The following is a 20,574-nucleotide window of genomic DNA, read 5'->3' as shown; positions in this document are numbered from 1 at the left end:
ATAGCTCATGTTAACATTCATAATGAAGCAAACCATCACAAGTCACTCATACACCAAACCAAAGTATGATCAGCATGATAAACAATAACAAGAAGTTCAAGAATTGAAGTTACACATACATCAACCTTGGCAGTTGACACATAGGAGCTAGACATGGTGACAGATACATTCATTGGAAGTCCTTCTCTGTAAATAACCACAGCACCAAGCTCATCAACAAGGTTCGCAATCGTGCCGGATGCTAAATTTCCATTTCTATCATGGACCATTAAGGAATCAAACATGTATTCTAGAAAATTAGAAGCTAATAAAAATAAATTGAAAAATCTAAATTAACAAAACCCTAGAAAAATGCCAATATATTTCAGAACTAATAACCTATAATAATTTAAAAACAACAACAATAACAATGAAATTGCCCCAATTTTGACATAAAAACTGCAATCAAAATTGTAAACCTAGCAAGAAGAAAACGAAATTGAGGTAAGAAGTTAAATAAATAGAATTCAACAACGAACCTGGTGGTCAGCTGTTGGACGGTGGTGGTGGAGCACAAGGACGGTGGTGCGTGCGACCGGAGCAGGCAGATTCAGCAATGGTCGATGGTGGGCACTTGCGAACAAATTCGGTGGTGCTTGAGATAATTAGAGGCTGGAACCCACTATCACTAGCACCGACAATTAGAGGCAGACCCAGCAATGGTCGACGGTGGTAACTTGCAAATCAGAAGCCCCTTCAATGGAGAATGTCGAGTACGCTTCAATGGAGGAGAGAGAGAGGCAGATGAGAGAGGAGGAAAGATCGAGGAAATGAAAGAGTAAGAAAGAAAATTGACCGGTTCTATGCTAAACTTTTCCCACCGGTTTGAGGTGAACCGGTGCGAAATCAAACATTTGCCACCGGTTTATAAGGAACCGGTGGAAAAGAAATTATCCAAATCCCGCCCATTTCTTTTCCCACCGGTTTTTAAAAACCGGTGGAAAAAGGGGGTGCCTTTTTTCATTTTTTCTACTAGTGATATGTGCAAACGCCTCCCAGTTGGGCATTACGTCCTGCATCTCGCAGGCGGCTACATAACTTAAAATATTCACCAAAGAATTGGGTGTTAATTGCCAGACGCTAAGGTCATAGCCTCTTCAAATGGCCTTAATCGCGTTATGGAGAGGGAACCGGAGGCCGGCATTAAACGCCGCCTCATAGCAGCCAAAATAGTTGTCGGCATGAACACCGTCGTCATCCCAGATGACTGTTGCCTCTGCAGGCGGCACTATGATTTCCCACCTATCCCCAACCGGGCATCTCTTCATAAAGGCGAGAAAGGTGGCATTTAGGGTAACAATGTCCCTGGCGGACATGTGCGCTTCAGTAGGATTGGTTATGGACGGTCATTTTTACACCTCCTCATCCTCATTGAAGGCTTCCACCTGCAGTAAGGTTGACTCCCCTGAGTCAGATTGCTTGACGGTCTCAGCGTCGTCTCCACTATCAGATTCTTCTAGTATATCGTCACTTGGAGTGCTGGGTGCACCCGGAGGACTGTAGTACTATATGTCAGTCGGCACCCCAGCTGAGCCGTCTGATGTATATTCAGGGTCGAATGTCGTCCGCTTCGTCTGAGCCATACTGTCCTGCACATGCACATAGACGGTCGGATTTGAGGAAGAGCAAGGGTGGTCCAAGCACCCCCAGACGGCATCCCCAGTCCTAGACTTAGCCGTACCAGGAGACCGACTGACTACTGTCCTAGGCTGTGCCGTGTGTGTGGTGGATGAGTCCATTATTCCATATAAAGCATACAGACGGAAAAGCTCAAAAGAGTTGCAAAGGGTAGACACGGTACCTTGAAGATGTTTTAAAAGTGAAGGGTGTTGACCGGCTGAATTGGCAGGCGAAAATCAATCAATTGCTTGCAAGATACCCAGACGGTTGCCCGGATGTACCCACTTGGAAAGCAAGAGAAATTACTGAAGATGTACCTAGGCGGTTCTCTGAAGTTTTGCTTGTTGATACCCCAGACGGTTGACCGGCTGTGGGTAGTTTGAGATCAGAGGAATCTACTAAAGTATACCGAGACGGTTTTGATGCACCTTGAGTGATGATAGCACAGACGGTAACCGGTTGAGTCAGGTGGAAGTAACAAAGGTTATGGAAGCAAAAGCAGCCGGTCTTAGAGCTCTTCTTTTTCTCCCTCTCTAAAATTTTCTCAAAATGCTAAAGTGAGGAAAAGGAGGGGGCCTTACTTATAGAGGGAGGGAACTCCCCTAGAAGGCGAACCGTTGCTTCAAATTCAAAAAAAAAAAAAAAAAAAAAAAGAAGAAGAGATGAACCGTCACTTCCTCAGCATGTGACACCTGTCACAGGTGCCACGTGGCTTGCCACGTCACACCTGTGAGGGGTAAATGTTTTTGGGTAAAAATACCCAGGCCCACGTGGCCCAATTAGATGGTGACACGTGTCACCCTCAGAGAGGTTCAAAATGAACCAATCCTCTGCTGACACGTGGCATCCTAAGTCATAAAGAAGAAAATGGCCTTCCTGGCCCAATCTATGAATCAGCCCACCAATCTTTGGGGTCCATAACCTAGAAAGTGGGGGATGATTTCCAGACCCTATAATTAGGGAGATATTCCCATTAAATGCATTCATTCAAAAAAATATTCATTCAAAAAAATATTCACCAACAAGAGCAATATTAATTGCAGATATTCTCTCTCGGAATCCGAGAAGACTCTTTACTTTTCCGCAACCTTAACTCCATCCATACACATTCTAACTTGATCGTCGGAGCCGGAACTCCACCCAACCAGAGTCTCTGTTGTTTTGCAGGTACAGACGTTCGGCATCCAGTCTTGGAATTGTAACTCTCCCGAGGGACTCCGAAAACCCCGAAACAGAAGAGTCAATACAAGATCTCTCAAAATTGGGGATCTGGTTCTTCGGAATGCTGATGTACTGAAAGGATATCATGTGTAAGCCCTTCGGGGAAGAACAATCCATGTAAGTACATTTCTTCGAATTAATGAAAGGCCTGCGAGCCATTATCTCTTTCAATTCAGCAAGTTTCTATTTTTTCCTTCTACGCTTTTTGGAATTCAAGGTTTTCTTTTGGCGCTGTCTGGAGTATTGCCTAATGAGGCATTGTACTTCGGCAAGTCGTTAAAACATGCTGAGACGAGGATAAATGATTCCACGCCCGTGGTATTGCCTAATGAAGCATTGTACTTCGGATGTATCAGTTCCTCCGGGCGAAGAGGTGTGGACGAATCTGAAGCATTGCCTAAAAAATAGGAACTGATGTTACACCCCCGAAGTATTGCCTAATGAAGCATTGTACTTCGGATGAATCAGTTCCGGGTGTTGATAAACCCCGAAGTATTTCCTAATGAAGCATTGTACTTCAGACGAATCAATGCCCTAGTATTTGTGCTTTAGAGGAGTCATTTCCAACAAAACATTGCCTAAAAAATAGGAACTGATATTACACCCCTGAGTATTGCCTAATGAAGCATTGTACTTCGGATGAATCAGTTCCGAGTGTTGATATCCCCCGAAGTATTGCCTAATGAAGCATTGTACTTCGGAAGGATCAATGCCCTGACATTAATGTTGAGGATAAGCATTCCCTCGGATGAATTATAAGGATCACAAGAGATTGCTTTCGGAGTCTACGACTTCTGAGCAAGAAATCAGACCTTTCAAAAGCAAAGTAGACACTAGTAAAAAAATATAAATGAGCACCGCACCACCGATTTTTAAAAACCGGTGCCAAATATGAGTTAATCGGACCAGTTCAAACCAAATTAGTGCGAAAATGAGTTAATCGCGCCGGTTCGAACAGAACCGGTGCGAATGGTATTGGTAAAAAAAAATAAAAATAAATCGGGCCTTAAAATCTTCTTTTTTTCTCTTACTGTCTTCTTTCTTTCTCTTTCCACCATCTCTTTCCCTTTCCGTTTCTCTCTCCTTCTGTCTCCTTCTCCACCGCCGGCCACCTTCCCCCTCTTCTGGTATTCAGGTATTTCTCGCTTTCTCTTTCTAGATCAATGGTTTTTGGAGTGAGTGTTTTCGGATTTTCGAATTTTCTGGGTGAGTGTTATCGGGTGAGTGTTGAGTATTTCGGGGTGGTTGGAGTGAGTTTCGGTGGTTAAGGTTTAGTTTCAAGCGGACAACGCCTTTTAATCCGTGTATCCCCCATTGAAGAGGCAGCTTCTGAGGTAACTTGTTGTTTCTTTTTATAATCATCATATCAATTTCATAATCTAGGGTTTATGTTTTATCTGATTCATATTAATTGTCAATGCGGTAAGTTTAGGGTTCGAAATCTCAACTATTTTTGATGTTTGAATCAAATTTCCCTCTGAATTTTCGACCCTAATTTGATAATTGAATCAAATATCCCTTAAAATATGTTATTTTTCGAGCATAATTTGATAATTGAGTCAAATAACCCTAAAAATATGTGCTTTTTTGAATTTTGATTGAATCAAATAGGGTTCTGTTGAATTTTGATTTAATTTGCATGTGAATAGGTTACCGTGCTTTTGATTGCGATGATTGCTTCCTGTCATCTTATGGATTGTTAATGATTGCTTACTGTCATTTGAATAAAAAATTAAGAAAAATTGTTGGTGAAATTCAATGAATTTGTGTATGAATTTCAATTACTCCAATGAAGATGCTTTTTCAAGTATAAGTTAGGTGTGTTCAAGTATGCCATAAATTATCTAAAAGCCAGTTAATTTGGATTTTTTTGGTGCCTTTTTTTTGGGGTACAAATTATAGGAGTAAAAGAAGTTTGATAAAAATTGGATTATAAAGCTTGCTGAGTAACTGTAATGTGTGTTGATCAGTTGATGGACTTTATAACTCAAGCTAGAAGTATCGTATCGTGGCCAGAGTTTATACACTGCTATAAGGTATAAACCACCTGGATGTTCGATATAATATGCTCATGGGGATAGATTGGCAATTCACGAATGTTTTTCTACAAATGACGACTTTTTGAAATTGCTAGTAGGTTTATGCATACATGTATTTGATGTTTTCAGCAACACATATATATTCATGTGACATGATTTAAGTATGTAGTTACTGAGGCTTTTTATCTTACAGGACTTAATTGATAAGGCGACTTCCATTCTTTTGGAAACAGAAGCATGGTGCAGCGCATGCAGGCATCTGTTGGAATTCCAGTGACCGATGATTATGAAGATGCTGCCTTTTCCAACTTTAATCAGGTCACAATTGCTTATACTCTATTTCCTAAAGAATAAATATGTTTAAAAACCTTCTGATATTGTGCAAAAACTGGTGAATGTCTCCATTTCCCTAGACTATTTAGGGTGGAAGCCTCTATATAACCATAGAGGCATTTGGTGAATGTAGATGCTCAGCTATAAACTAAGTACTCTTGCAATGAAAGGTTAATTGTGGAATTTGCTAATAGTATAAGCAGAGAAACATTTTCCTAATATTTTTGCTTTCATTGATTATAGTGTCTGTGGTTGTGTCAATGTGTTTGTTGTTTCCAATTCCTTCAAGAGTTTACGGTTGTCTCTTTTCCAAATGGTGTTTAAAGAATTTACACCACTTGCCAGCAAGCAACCTAAATTAACTTTGCAAATGACGAGCTTTCTTAGTAACTGCTAGCATTAAGCATCTGCTCAGCAGTCTTGAGGGGTTTGAAATGCTTGTCCTTGCTACATTATTTCTCTAGATACTCATAGCTTCTGTGTTTCATATATGCATAGCAACCACCAATAAGCCTAGATGAGCTAACATTATAACCTCTTGATTCATTTGTGCAACTTATCGGTGAATGGACCACTCTTGTCAGATCAAAAACAGGTATAGACCTTTGAATCTCACAACTCTCAAGTAATCTATTTTTCACCCTTACTCACTTTGCAAAGAAGCAAGTGTTGCTACCAGCACTTCCCACAACATAGCAATCAGCAACTTCAAGGCAGGCGACCTTGTATGGGGATTTACTGGATTGGAAGATTATAGTCTTGTTTCATCACCACAACTTTCCTTTAAAATCGAGCATACAGATGTTCCACTTTCCTACTATACTGGGATTCTTGGTAAGCTTCCTGCTTGATTCATCAACATTGCAGCCATCTAATCTCTTCTTGGTTCTCACATTGTTTTTCTTATGAAACAATTTATGTCATTTGATATGTTTGTCCTATATCAATCTGTAGGCATGCCTGGCATTACAACCTATGCAGGCTTGTATGAGATTGGATCTGCTAAGAAGGGAGATCGTGTCTTTGTCTCTGCAGCATTTGGTGCTGTTCCGCAATTAGTTGGATAACTCGCAAAATTAACTGGTTGCTATGTTGTGGGAAGTGCTGGTAGCAAAGAGAAGGATGGTGCATATGGTTTTCGCTGTTGATGTTTGACATTCGAAAAATATGTTGTTGTAATTTGTTGCTGCTGTTTGCTGCTTAATTATTTGGTCATTGTATTTTGTTATACACATATATACATTGTTAGTAAAGTATGTATTATAAGTTTTTTTGAAAGGTGTTTGCTGTCAGAAAAAAGCAAAAAAAATAAAAAAATAAAATAGGCACTGTAGGGCACCGGTTCTCAAACCAATGGGCACCGGTTTACAGTAAGAATCGGTGTGAATAACAAGTTATTAACCGATGCTAAAGTTTTTTTTTATTTGCCATCCTTCAAATCTACACCAGTTCAAAACCAGTGCGAAAGGGGGGTTTTGAACCGGTGCGCATTTATGTTTTACTACTAGTGAGAAGAGAAAAGAAAAATGGCAGAAACTTCAAAGCCTGAATTTGTCACCAAAAAGTTGAAGCAAGCACCTCGAAAACCTGAAGATCACAAACTTCAGATTTCTAAGGGGGGGCAAGAGGCACTCAGCTATACAGTTCTGAGCCGAAGCTCTATACTTAGAGAATTTTTCAATCAATAAGAAAGAAGACAAATTAAAAAGAGAAAGGCATAGGAAATAAAGGCAACGCAGTGCATCAACAATTCAAGTGTGCTCGGATCTCCGAGACACATCAAAAAGCAAGGGTTTCAAGTCAAGTACTATGAAATTCTACTTCGGCGGCCGCCCACAAGCGGAGAATACAGTTGTCGAACCTAGTATAAATACTTTAAATAAACAAAGTTTGTACAAATTCATGGCAAGCTAAAGCAAAAGAAAGGCAAAAAGCAGATGCGATAGATAAGCGATTAAGCACATGTTAATCTGTAAGATTCTGTAGACACCTGCCCGAGTACCTATGCTTCAGCACCAACTGAAGAGGAAGAAGGTTGAGGTTCTTTCTTAGCAGCTTCCTTGGCTTCCCTCTCAGCTTAGGCTTCAGCTTCGGCTAGGTGAGCGAGGAAAGCAACCCCAGCTTCATGAGCGATGTGCAGATTTGGATGGTCAGGGTCCATTGACCACTTCAGCCACATCCCAGTTAATGCTCGGATCAGCATGAAAATTCAGGCGCCCAGCTACTTTGAAGCCATCATCAAAACCCTCATCATATTGATCTTGGGTGTAAATTCTGACTTGCAATAGATTTTGGGCAGCCTCAAGTTCATCCTTGGCCTTTGCAGCTTCATCTGTCTGCATTTTCAGTTGGCTCTGGACCCCATCCAACTCAATCTTGGCCTTGGAAAGTTCTTCCTCTTTAGCCTTCAGCTGATCGCTCAGCCGCCGAGCTTCTGCCTCCAACTCAGATTGCTTTTGCTGAGCTTCAGTCTGGATTAGAGAGGCCTTCTCATTGAACTCTTCGGCCATCTTTTGCCGAGCTTCAGCTTCCTGCTTCATCTTTTGCTCAATCCAAGCCTTGAAGCTGGGAATATCCGTAGCCCCTTACCCCTAGATCAAGGCCTGGCCTTCGTAAATCCAAGGAAAAATGGATTGTTCGATTTCCTAGCAGAAGCTGGTAGCCATGGCATTCATTTGAGTTCAGCTCACCGCAAATTCTTCCTCAGCCTTTTGGCTCTTAAGTTCTGCAAGCCGAGCCCGACACTCTGCTTCTTCGGCCCTGCTCCTCAACTCCTCGTTCATTCCCATAGCCATGACATGGTTATGAACGACCTACAAGGTTCAAAAGTGAGTCAGCCGAAGAAAAGAACTTAAGCTAAAAAAGCTTAGGTAAAAAAGAAGAAACAGAAGGAAAAACGCAAGTAAAAAAGCTTAAGTTTGAGCAGATTTACCTGCATCAGCAGCTTTTGATTCTCAGCAAAAGGGTCTGGTACCCTAACAAAGGGCTCGGTCACCCCAACAATAGCCCGAGGGGACCCGACCTTTGCCTTCTCCAAATTGGAAAGGCCAGACAGATCACCGAAGAACTCGATAGCAGTCAATAGTGGGGCACTCTCAAACCCCATCCCTGAAGACTGGAAGCAATTGAATGAGTTTCCAGCTGAAGTCGAAGGAACATCAAAATTCTTCGGCTCGTCAACTCTTTCCTCGACCTCTGTAAAGTCTTCAGGCCTCCCATCAAGTATCTGCATGTCATCATCCTCGGGATGTGCGATTAGTGCATCAGCCTCCATCCGAACCTCATCAGCAAAAGGTTTGGCTACATGCTGAGGAGATGGAGATGGATGTAAGCTTGAAGGGGTCCTCTATGGAACTTCCTCGTCCCAAATCTCAAGAGGAGGAGGAGTCTTCTCTTTAGCAACCTTGGCCTGGTCCTCATCCAACCGAGGTCGATTTGCAGCAGGTTCGACAGTTTGAAACTGCCCCGGATTTATGATTGCTCTTCTTCTTCTCTGTCCAGCCATTTCTTCGGCAGAAGCTCGTCCGAAGAAGATTTTTGTTCAGCTGGCTGTCTCTTGTCTTCTTCTTCTTCGTCAGACTGCAGTAGAAGAGACAGGGGGCAAAGAGCAGTATGATCATAAAAAAAAGAGCAATATGATCATTAAAAAAAAACAAACAAACAAACTCCAAGACGAAGCTCAGTACTTAGAAAAATTTGGAAAAAATTCAAAGAAAAAGCTAAGTAAAAGGAGCAAAGCATAAGGAAAAGAGAAAAAGAGAAGAAACTTAGACAAGTCTTGAAGTCTTACCAAATTCTTCAGCAGACGCTCGTCTTCAGAATCTTCCTCTCCTTCGGCTACGTCTACCCTTGGCCCAGTAGTGGATGTAGAAGGCTCAGCTCCGCATCGGGAGACCGCAGCAGCGATAGTTGCAGCTGCGTCTTCTTTAGCATAATGAAGGAAAAAGGGTCGATTTTCTCGAACCAGGGCTTCTGTGTCTGGTACTCGAGAGTGCTGACTATTTGAAGCCTCCTTGGATGCAGAGAAAGGGCCCGGTTCTTTGAATTAGTGATCTTCAAGGTGCTTGTGATCGGATTCCTTTCCTGGCTGATCCCGAGCACTTCGTAATCAATGCCCTAGTTTTCTTCGCACAGCTCTGAAAAGTAAAAAAGACAAAGGTTAGCTTGACCGAAAGAGCTAAGCATCAGAAAACAAAAAATAATCAAAAATAACAAAGTTTCGGCCCTAGCCGAATCCCTTACCGCCTTGGTACTTCCGGCTGAGGCCGTCAACAGTAAGGATCTTCTCTTGGAAGATATAATGGCAGCAAGGCAGCCATATGGTTGGCACATTCGCCATTCGGCCTGTGGCCCCGAGCATGTGGCTTCGGCCAAAGAGCTCCATCTGCTTGTGATCAGCATTGGTGAACTCATTAGGACCAATGCTCAATATTTTAGGGTCTGGCTTCCTTAAGTATCGGGGACCGCCGAAGTAATTTGGATGATCTTCGTCTGACGGCGCCCGAATCTAGATCCACTGCCCTCTCCAATCCTTATCCGAAGTATCATTTGGATAAGTCGAAAGGAACCCCCTTTCGTCCTCAATCTGCCACCAGCCAGGGCCATGCCATTTGTTTGACTGCGTGTTCGGCATCAACTTATGCGTGCAGCGGAAACAGTGCACGCTCGGCTCAAGCCCATAAAACAGGCAGACCCAGAGATAGGTCATTATCCTTCGGATGCTAACGAGGGTCAATTGAACCAAAGAAATGTTGTACCCGTTCAGCAACTTCACTACAAAGGAGTGGACGGGAAACCGAAGCCTGTACTGCAATTTTCGAGGGTAAACCCCAATATATCCAGGCGGGGGACGATGAATTCTTTCTTTGGCAGAAGGCATTCAGCAGCAATACCCGTCCTCCTCCATTATGCTTTAGAACACCTCAAGTTGTTCGGCAAAGCAGTATGTACTTGGCGTCATTTTGGACCCACCATGAATAAGGCGCAACAATCATTATGCCCCTCATTCTCTTGGACATTAGTCCACTCCCTTTCCTCGGGAGTCAACGGCCTAGAGGCCAAGGTCGCACTTCGGCCAGAGGTATTAGCTCTTTTCGAGTCTCTCGGGGGCACGCATGTGAAAGGAACATCCCTTAGTGCAGCTCCCCTCGGGATAGCAGCAGGTCCAGCCCTGACATTAGGGTTCTGGCCGCTGAGAAAGGGCATCATTGCCAAAGGGCGATTCCGCCTCAGAATCAACTGCGACATTTCCTCCTCTTCCTCAACAATTGGTTCGGATTCCATTGGCCTTTTTCCTTGGTCACCAACCATTTTTTGGCAAAGGAAGTGCGTGAAAATGGAAAAAGAGGGGTGTTCGAAAAAGCAAAGAAAATCGAAGAAATTTCAACGAAAAATACCTCTATCAGACGCGGAATTTGCCGATCTATATGTTCGGAGCAACGAATATCAGTCTAAGGTTCGGAATTGCAGAGAATGCTCGGAAACAGAAATGCGATTTTGCAGTGGGTAAATTACTAAAATCGCGAAGTGTTTGCAAAGATGTGAGGAGAGAGAGTGGAGCGAGAGGCAACTTATACCTTTTTCTGGAACAAGTTTCTGGGAATTCATGCCACTAAAAACCCTTCTCCACTAAACCCCCTAAATTCCACAATTACTCTCTAAAACAGCAATAACCGTCCACATTGTTAGGTTTTACAGTGATTTCTAACAAGAAAAACACTTAAATTTGTGTGGGAACAAAACCTAAAATAAATGATTACAATGTAATTGTAAATATAAAATACAAATCAATGTATTTTAATCAAGTATTAACAAAGTCTAAGAAATTACAGAAAATTATATAGACTACACTAGTGTGAATTTGATCAAACTTGCCTTTCCTCCAAGCCAAGAATAATGAACATGAACATGAGAATTCCAATGTCCCATAAGACTAGATCCTTGATACACTGTCAAAGGCGTGTGAACACTTTCCTAAAGAGGTTTATTTCCCCCACATGGTACTTGGGTTAAAACCGGGAATCCTCTTTGAGATACAATTGACATCAATTTCGTTCTATGTACTAGAATCGAAATCAAGATGACAAATTCACTAAAATTGGAATAATTGAAAGAGTTTCCTCACAAAAGTTTTCAAGGTATTTGAGAGAAAAGTGTGGAAAAATCTGCTTGAGGAGAATAAGAATGATATTCCGTCCTTTTCTTCAACGAATTGATGTCTTTTAATAAAAGACTCAATCGTTAGAAAAAAACGCAAAAACAGGGAGGCGCGGGCGCTCCTCATCAGAAATACGAAATTTCCACAGGAAGGCAGTGTGGTGCGCGGTTTATGCGCCACCAGACGCACGGGCGCGCCAACCTCGCACTTCCAAATAGCCAAATTCCAGAGAGGTACGCGATTTAGGCACGCTCTCTGCGCGGGCGCTCCTTCATGGTCGCGTGCCCGTAACCATCAACACTCTAAATATTCAACACACATTCCCTGATTATTTTCTCAAAAATAACGGTTATTTGCCTCTCAATAACTCCTCAAATTCAAATTATCATCATTTGCTTCCCTCCAATTTTGTAAGTCAAAACCCGACCCTTCATTCTTCCGAATCAGGTCTGGTGTCGGGGCAAGTTGTTTGGGTCCAATTTCACCTCAATTGGGTCGGTCCACAAATGATACAATTTGAAGTCCAAACCAAGGTTCAACTCTCCAAAGCATGCCAAGTCAGCCAAGCCCAGTCAAATGGCAAGCCCATCTGACCTGGAGCCCATCAAGCTAAGGTATAAAAGCCTCTAAGTAAGTAAAAGCAAGGGGACATCTCATTGAGATTCACTCTTACACACACAAAGCCTTACGCACTTAGTACTTTCTGGCACAACTCTACCTCTAAATACATTACTGACTTCGGCATCGGAGGGGCCTTCCTCGGCACAACCCCCTGAGGCCAGTTTACGTGTGTTTATTATGCAGGAAACCGTCGGCCAGCCATAGCTTGGTCCGAGACTAGTCTTCTCCCATCGAAAAGGGCCTACCGAAGGTCTTAATGTTTTCATACCGAAACAAAAGTTATGGCAGTAATTTTGGTTTGCATTCACATAGTACTCAATTTTAATTTTTTTTGGGACAATAAGAAATATTTAATAATTCGTATAATAATAACTGTGAGAAAGACAATGCATCAAATATTGTTCTAATCTAGTGCCTCAGGGGTGCCAATTAGCTTTTGCCTTGATATTATTAATATTACTATTATTTATCACTACCATCACTATCATTTAGGGGCGAGGCAAAGTAATTCGAGGCCCGTGCGATTTTTAAACTTGGGTCCATTTCTCATAATTCAAAAGAAGGTTTCGGTTAAATAATACTCCATATTTCGTAAATATTAATTTCAATTGTCATATTACATATTAAATTACAAGAAATAAAACCATAATATTTTCACGAGTAATTAGAGGTGTCAAATCAGGTACCCAAATGGAGTTTGGGTTAACCCACAATATGTCGAAGTGTTTGGATCGGGTAATGACGGGTCATTTTATCCTAACAAACCAAATAGTAGGGTCAAGCTTAATTATATTCGAGTCAAAGGTGGATCCAAGTATGGTCAGGTATAAATCGAATTCGGGTCAAGTCAAATTTGGGTCGAGTCATATCGAGTTCAAGTGAGCGTAGAGTCGGATCTAATTGGGTTTATTTGGGTCAAAATGGATTTAATAAGACTTTTGATCAGGTCATTTCGGATTCAAATAAATCTCAATTCAAACCAATTCAATTTTGATTAGGTCTTAATTTGAATCAATCCTGTAATTTTAAACTCATTATTGAGCTATTTTCTATACATGTGTATAAATTATCTTTCACCCTATCAACTCTATTTAACAAGTGTTTTAAAATTTCTCTCTTCTACTAACAATTAAATATAACCCTCATTAATTTTCAAAACAAATATAATCCTCATTAACTACACTTTATATTTTAAATCTTCCTAATAAATTAGTCGATAACTAATTAACTAATAAGTTTTGGGTCGAGTTTAATGGGGTCGTGGGTAGTTTTGGATCGGGTTAAATAAGGATCGGGTAAAAATGAGGTATTTCTTGGGTATAGATGGTTTCAGGTAGATTTCGTTTCAGGTTAAATTGAATCCAAGTATTGAATTATCAAATTTTATTGGTTTTGGATAAACAATGAGTCGATACCAAGTTGGGTTTGGATCGTAAATTACCGGGTAAAATTGATTTATAGTAAACTTCAGGTTGATTCCAAATCGGATTTGGATGAAAAATTTTCGGGTCCAACCAGTTCGAAAACAGTTCGGTTTCAGGTAAACCTTTTGGGTTGGATATTTTTTGGACACCCCAAGAGTAATTTCAAGAAATAAAACTGTATTATCTACCGTACTCTGCCCGTTTTAAACCTGAATTTTGTCTTAGCGTTGCTTATCTACAGTGGTGAGACTATTTTGCCCTTCAATAAATACACCTAGGCACCTAGCACATGCCTTTTTCTGCTCCAGTCAAGTATCTTCATTCATTCGACATTATAAGCAAATTTCCCCAATTGTACACTCAAACTCTCTTACCTTTCTCAATATCAATTTTGTATTTTTGCTTGAAGAACTCTAAACATTGGATCTGTTGCCCTTTTGCTGATTTTTTTTCTTTTAATTTGCTAAATTCTTCAATTCTATTTGTCAATTTGATCGATCCTATCAACCCATACGACATGCTGAATTTCATTCGGGGCCACCAGAAGAGCGACGTCAAATGCGGGTTCTTAACATGGGCCTCTACGACGAGCAGCTTTAGGGGGAAATAAAAAGGCAGAAAATATGCCATCTTTAACGAATCGAATGTTGTAAGTTTCTTTAATCTCTCTCACTTCTCTCTATATTTGTGGTAATGGGAAGTATATGTAGTTTTAGGTGTAATTGTCTTTGAAACTAACGGTTTCTAGGGTCTTGCTAACTGACGTGGTGAAATTAGATGTGCCATACAATGGTGTTGCTCTAATTTGCTTGGTTTTATATGTAAATCATGAATAACAAACATGTTCATAGCTTGAATTATAAACATACAAAACATGATTACGGAAGCGTTAATTTATGAGTATACCTCTAGCCATTGCAAGTTAACTACGAGGAAGACAAAGACCCGAACAACCTCGTCGCGACGCCAAAACCGTGAATGAAACTCTTCTCAACTTTGGTGCTGGACCCTCACTCTCACCTTTGATGGTGTTTATGTGTTTTGAGAGTTGGATGTAGTGACCTTGTTACCGTGAAAAGACTCACGTTGAATGACATATATATAGGGAGTTTTGCCATCAAAAACTCCTATTTTACGTGAGTTGGTTATGAGTGGTTTCCTAAGTTAGTGGGATAATGGGCAGTAAGTTTCCTTGATCATGGGAAACTAATTTTCAAAATAAATGGACCACTTAACTTAATTGATAATTATCTATTTTCAAAATAATTCAAAATAAATCTAACATTCTCCCACTTAGTCCATTTAAACAGAAAACTCAATATATGAATCATAGCGATGAATTGCCTAATAACGAGAACTAATCTTCCATGTATCACAATATATTCAGCTTTCCACCACTCATACAACTTAATGAGTAAACCTTATTTCATTCTAGGTCAAATAAAATGACATTTCTTATTGAAATAACTAAATTTCCAAAAGTGCGTACATAAATTCAAATAATGCAAGAAATATCAATGCCAAATGAAAAAAGTTTCAATACAACAAACATATGTTTCACATGACGGAACCAAGTCCCATCTTTTCTACATGACCCTTGAAACCATTAACTGGCATGCCTTTGGTCAAGGTATCAGCAATCATCAATTCAATACTAATGTATTCTATGATCACTTTCTTTTGTTGAACACGTTCCTTTACGGCTCGAAATTTTATGTTAATGTGTTTGCTTTTACTTCCACTCTTATTATTCTTAGCCATAAAAACTGCAGCTGAATTGTCACAATACATCCTTATTGGGTGAATGATAGAGTCAATAAGTCTTAACCCATATATGAAACCTTTTAGCCAAACACCATTTGAGGTAGCCTCTAAACAAGATATGAACTCAGCCTCCATAATAGAAGTAGAAGTTAAGGTCTGCTTCACAATCCTCCAAGAGACGACACCATCAGCTAACATGAACACATATTCTGAGGTGGATTTTCGTGAGTCAATGCAGCCACCCTAATCAGAGTCAGAATAGCCCACAACTTCAAGATCTTCTGTTCGTCTATACATAAGCATGTAATCCTTGGTACCCTAAAGGTATCTTAACACTTTTTTTGCAGCCTTCCAGTGATCAAGACCTGGGTTACTCTGATATCTTCCTAATACTCCAACAGCATATTCAATGTAGCATACATAATGCTTCCAACAACTGAAGCATAAGGAATATTTCTCATTTGTTCCATCTCAAGGTCATTCCTAGGACATTGGTCCAAACTAAACCGATCACCCTTTACAATAGCTGCTACCCTTGGTTAACAATTTTTTCATATTAAATCTTTCAAGTATTTTGTTGATGTAAGCCCCTTGAGACAGACCCAAAATGCCTCGAGATCTATCTCTATGTCTTAATGCCAATGACATAAGATGCCTCACCCATATCTTTCATATCAAAACTACTTGAAAGAAACTGTTTCACCTCATGCAACAACCCTTTATCATTAGTTGCTAGCAAAATATCATCCACATATAACACAAGGAAATAGATTTAACTCCCACTAACCTTGTGGTATATACATTGATCCATGATATTTCTTCAAAACCAAATGAAGTTATCACTTTATGGAACTTCATATACCATTGGCGAGAAGCCTGTTTCATTCCATATATGGATTTATTAAGCTTACAAACTAAATTCTCACCCTTTTTAGAGAGGAATCCTTTAGGTTGTCTCATGTAAACCTCTTCCTCTAAGTCACCATTCAGAAACGTTGTTTTCACATCCATTTGATGTAACTCAAAATCGAAATGAGCTACTAATGCCATAATCACTCGAAGAGAGTCCTTTTTTGATACGGGAGAAAAAGTCTCCGAGTAGTCGATTCCTTCTCTAACAAGTCTAGCCTTATGTCTTTCGATGTTGCCTGTTGAGTCTTTCTTTATCTTGAAGACCCATTTACATCCAATGGCTTTTACACCATCGGGCAACTCAACGAGATCCCAAACTTTATTAGACGACATAGAAATCATCTCATCTTTCATGGCACTTATCCACAAGTCTAAATCCTTTGAACTTGTGGCTTGTGAAAACGTAATTGGATCATTGTCAGCTTCAACATTATAATCCGGTTCTTGTAAATACACCTCAAAATCATCAGAAATAGTTGATCTTCTCACTCTAACGGATCTTCTTAAAGGAACTTGGTCAATGTGTTGATCATCCAAATGTTCCTCATTTGTATTATTATCCATTAAAGTATTGTCAGCATTTTGTGGAACTTCATTGGCTATTGGTTGTCTTACGTCCGTTTGAACTTGAGGGACGTGAACAATAACCATCTTATCACTTGAATTAGATGGTGGAACTTCAATGTGATCCTTTTTAGGAACATTGCCCCGAAATTTTATCACTCCCACTAACTAAGTCATTCTCAAGAAATTTTGCATTTCTCGATTCCACAATTCTGGTGCTGTGAGATGGACAATAGAATCTATACCCCTTAGACTTCTCGGCATATTTGATGAAATAACCACTAATAGTCCTTGGGTCAAGCTTCTTTCTTGTGAGTTGTAAATTCTTACTTCAGACGAGCATCCCCAAATGCGCATATGGCGCAAACTCGGTTTCCATCCTTTGAACAACTCAAAAGGTGTCTTAGAGACAGCCTTGGAAGGAACCAGGTTTAATATATACGCTGCCGTCTTAAGAGCTTCAATCCACAAAGATGGTGGAAGTGTAGCATTGCTTTGCATACTTCTCACCATCTCTATTAAGGTCCTATTTCTTCTTTCTGCTACACCATTCTCATCCGGAGAACCGGGCATGGTGTATTGGGCAACAATCCCATGCTCTTGAAGAAATTTTGCAAACGAACCACATGCTTATCCATCCTCGGTGTATCTACCATAGTATCCCCACCTCTATCTGATCTCACGATCTTAATGTGCTTACCACATTGTATCTCTGCTTCGGCCTTAAACAATTTAAAGGCGTTCAAAGCTTCATCCTTGGAATGAAGTAAGTAAAGATACATGTATCGCGAATAATCATCAATAAAGGTAATGAAGTATCTCTAATCTTTAGCGTTCATGTCCGGACAACATATATCCGCATGTATGATCTCTAATAGGTCAGAACTCCTCTTAGCACCCTTTTTAGATTTGTTAGTTTGCTTTCCTTTAATGCAACTAATACATGTCTCAAAATCAGCAAAGTCTAGAATATCAAGTACCCTATCCTTTACTAACCTTTTGACTCTCTCGATGGAGATATGTCCTAATCTCCAGTGCCATAGCATAGAGGATTTTTCATTCATAATACATCTTTTTAAACCAATGTTAACATGCAAGGAATTATGAGTGATATCATTTTGCAATTTAAGACAATATAAACCATTAGACAAAATACCAAAACCAATAACTTCAGAATTTCTTGATAATCTGAAAAATTAAAGGAAAATCCTAAAGGTTCAAGTCTTGAAACTGAAATCAAATTTGTAGATAAATTTGGAACATAAAATGTCCTATCTAAATGCAAAATAATACCACTACTTAGAGTTAAGCTGCATGTCCCAACTGCTTCCACATGCGAACTCATCTTGTAGCCTGAATAGATGTTATGTTCACTGCCCATTGGTTTCCTTAGGTTTGTCATACCTTGCAAGGTATTCAAAATATGGATTGTAGTACCAAAGTCAATCCACCATGTATTAGAATTAACATCAACCATATTAGATTCATAACAAACAAACGCTAGAAAATTACCTTTCTTCTTAAGCCAATCCTTAAACTTGGTGCAGTCTTTCTTCATGTATCCCTTCTTTTTACAAAAGAAACACGTAGACTCCTTAATGGATGACTTTGCTGGAATCTTTCCCTTTTCCTTTTCCTTAGTGTGATCCTTTTTCTTCTTTTTAGAAGTTATGAGATTCACCTTTTTCACCCTCTTCCATAGCCAATCTTCCCTCCTCTTGAACACACATGGTCATAAGTTCATTAATTGACCATTTATCACTACTAGAAATAGGCTAAATTCCGACGGACTTATTTCGACGGACTCCAATTCCCTCGCAAAAGCTGGAAATTCCGGCGGAATTTTAGGTTGTAGGAAACATCCGTCGGAAAGGATATTTTCCGACGGAAAAATCCGCCAGAATAATTCCGACGGACTTAATTCCCTCGAAAACTTAATCTTCCGACGAAAAATTCTGTCGGAATGAGTCCAACAGATTTATATTCCCTAGGAAATATCCTCTTCCGACGGAATTTTCTGCCGGAAAGATATTTTTCGACGGAAAATTCCGTCAGAAGAGGGTATTTCCGAGGGAATATATTCCGTCGCAACTTTTCAGCAATTAAAAAAAAAAGACCGATTTGAATTGTTTCAGGCAACACAGCCACGAAACAGAAACTGAGCAAGGGAGAAATAGGAAGAGAGAGAAAGGGAGAAAGAGAAAGAGAGAAGGAGAAAGGGAGAAGGAGAAAGGGGAAGGAGGTCGCCGCGATCCACCACCAGCCACCGCTTGGTCGTCGCCAGTAAGTCGTCGTTTTTTTGGTTTCAATTTTTTTTTTATTTTAAAGTTATTGAAAACCCTAACCACCACCACCACCTAGGTTGTTACGGAATTCACCATTAGCCACCACAATGTCGAAAGCTTCACCGGAATACACCATTGTCACCGCCGGATAGCGGTAAGTATTTATGTATTTAATTTTTATTTTAAATAAACCTTTTTGGAGGTTTTTTGGGGTTTTTTTTGTACTTAATTTTTTTTTTTTTGTTTTTGGTTTTGGAATTGCAAGTGACGACCCCCACAGCCACGACACCAGCCGGGCGCCGGTCTGCAACCAAGGGGACGCCCAGCCACCGCCGCTAGCAGGTGGTGTTTTGTTTGTTTTTTTTTTCTTTTTTTCATTATAATTTGTTACCATTTAATCATTTTTTAATATACATAGGCATCACAAACTTAGTTACTAATTGGGATAATTTGAAATTTTTGTAGGTTTTGTAGATTCACTTTGTTCTTTGGCAATAACAGTGCAGATCTACAGGTTAGAGACTATGTAATACCTAATATTATAAGTTTAGTTTATACTTGGCATGTTAGTCGGTAATTGTATTTAGATATATGTTGATTTTTTTTTGTGTAGTGTATACAATTTATTGTATTTATATTTTAATAAGCTGAAATTTTTGAAAAAGAATGTGTATGTTTTATGATATGTTAGTTTAGTTTAGTTTATTTAAGTTTAGTTTTTAATTATTGTATAATAACATGTTAACATAGTTTGGTTTAGTTTATTATAATAATGTATGCTAGTTTAGTTTATTTTAGAATATTTAGTTTAATTTTGTGTATGTTAGTTAATTTAGTTTAATATTTTTGTTTGATATAATGTTTGATATAACATTTAATAATTGTGCTTCTTTTTTTACTTATATTAGTTTATTTTAATTATGATAAATCTCTGTTTAGTGTAATGCATGTGACCTTCATTTTATATATATATATATATAATAAATGAATCATTTGCATAATCATTTGCCTAGATACCCATTCAAGGCATACACAATAGGAGTATGCCTTGAATAATCCCCGATTGGGACTGTCCTTGTACGCTTATTCTCACTTAGGTGGTGAATGTAAGCCTTGCTTTTGATTCTACGGAAAATCGTGTCTTTTCATTTCTCTACAGTGTTCTCTGGGTACATATGTAGGTGTGTTTAATTACCTACATTGTGTACTTGGAGAACTGTAGGGAAATGCTGGCGGATTTTGCGTAGAATTGAAAACCTGGCTTACATTCACTAGTGGGATTAAACGTACAAGGATAGGTTAGGTTGGAGTGATAAGGACCCTTTGGAAGCATTTCATATCTCATTTGCAATTTCATTACACTTTGATGGATAATGATAAGGAAGTACGCTTTGTGACTAATATGCGTGAGTTGTGTAGAAGTTGTAATCATGAAACGAACATAACGTAGCTGGATGTATCAAAGGAAGGTTGGGCCATATGTTAATCCAGAGTTCGTGAAAGGGGTTGATGAGTTCATGCAGTACGTCAAAGATAATCCCGAAAGTAGTAACCCGAATGAAGTTAGGTGTCCATGTGCTAAATGTCAGAACAAA

The 20,574-nt window shown here is 39.6% G+C and overlaps 1 protein-coding gene across 1 annotated transcript; it reads left to right on the top strand.

The window, feature by feature from the left end:
* The first annotated feature begins 1,338 nt into the window (after positions 1 to 1,338).
* LOC110711208 (2-alkenal reductase (NADP(+)-dependent)-like) lies at positions 1,339 to 6,319 on the top strand. Its single transcript, XM_021889585.1, has 3 exons — positions 1,339 to 1,522; positions 5,913 to 6,086; positions 6,207 to 6,319. The coding sequence occupies exons 1-3, from the start codon at positions 1,339 to 1,341 to the stop codon at positions 6,317 to 6,319; spliced, it is 471 nt and encodes a 156-aa protein (XP_021745277.1).
* The last annotated feature ends 14,255 nt before the right edge of the window (positions 6,320 to 20,574 follow it).

This window comes from Chenopodium quinoa, unplaced genomic scaffold (assembly GCF_001683475.1).
Source record: "Chenopodium quinoa cultivar QQ74 unplaced genomic scaffold, ASM168347v1, whole genome shotgun sequence".
Taxonomy (NCBI): Eukaryota; Viridiplantae; Streptophyta; class Magnoliopsida; order Caryophyllales; family Amaranthaceae; genus Chenopodium; species Chenopodium quinoa.
Note: the sequence above shows the minus strand (reverse complement) of the source record. Positions and strands in the feature narration are given on the sequence as shown.

What these genes read in the sequence shown, in the direction of transcription:
- LOC110711208 (XM_021889585.1), top strand. Translation starts at nt 1,339, where the DNA reads ATGTCCCTGGCGGACATGTGCGCTTCAGTAGGATTGGTTATGGACGGT. An exon ending in ATCGTCACTTGGAGTGCTGG is followed by an intron (nt 1,523 to 5,912) that starts GTGCACCCGGAG and finishes CACTTTGCAAAG; the next exon opens with AAGCAAGTGTTGCTACCAGC. An exon ending in CTACTATACTGGGATTCTTG is followed by an intron (nt 6,087 to 6,206) that starts GTAAGCTTCCTG and finishes ATCAATCTGTAG; the next exon opens with GCATGCCTGGCATTACAACC.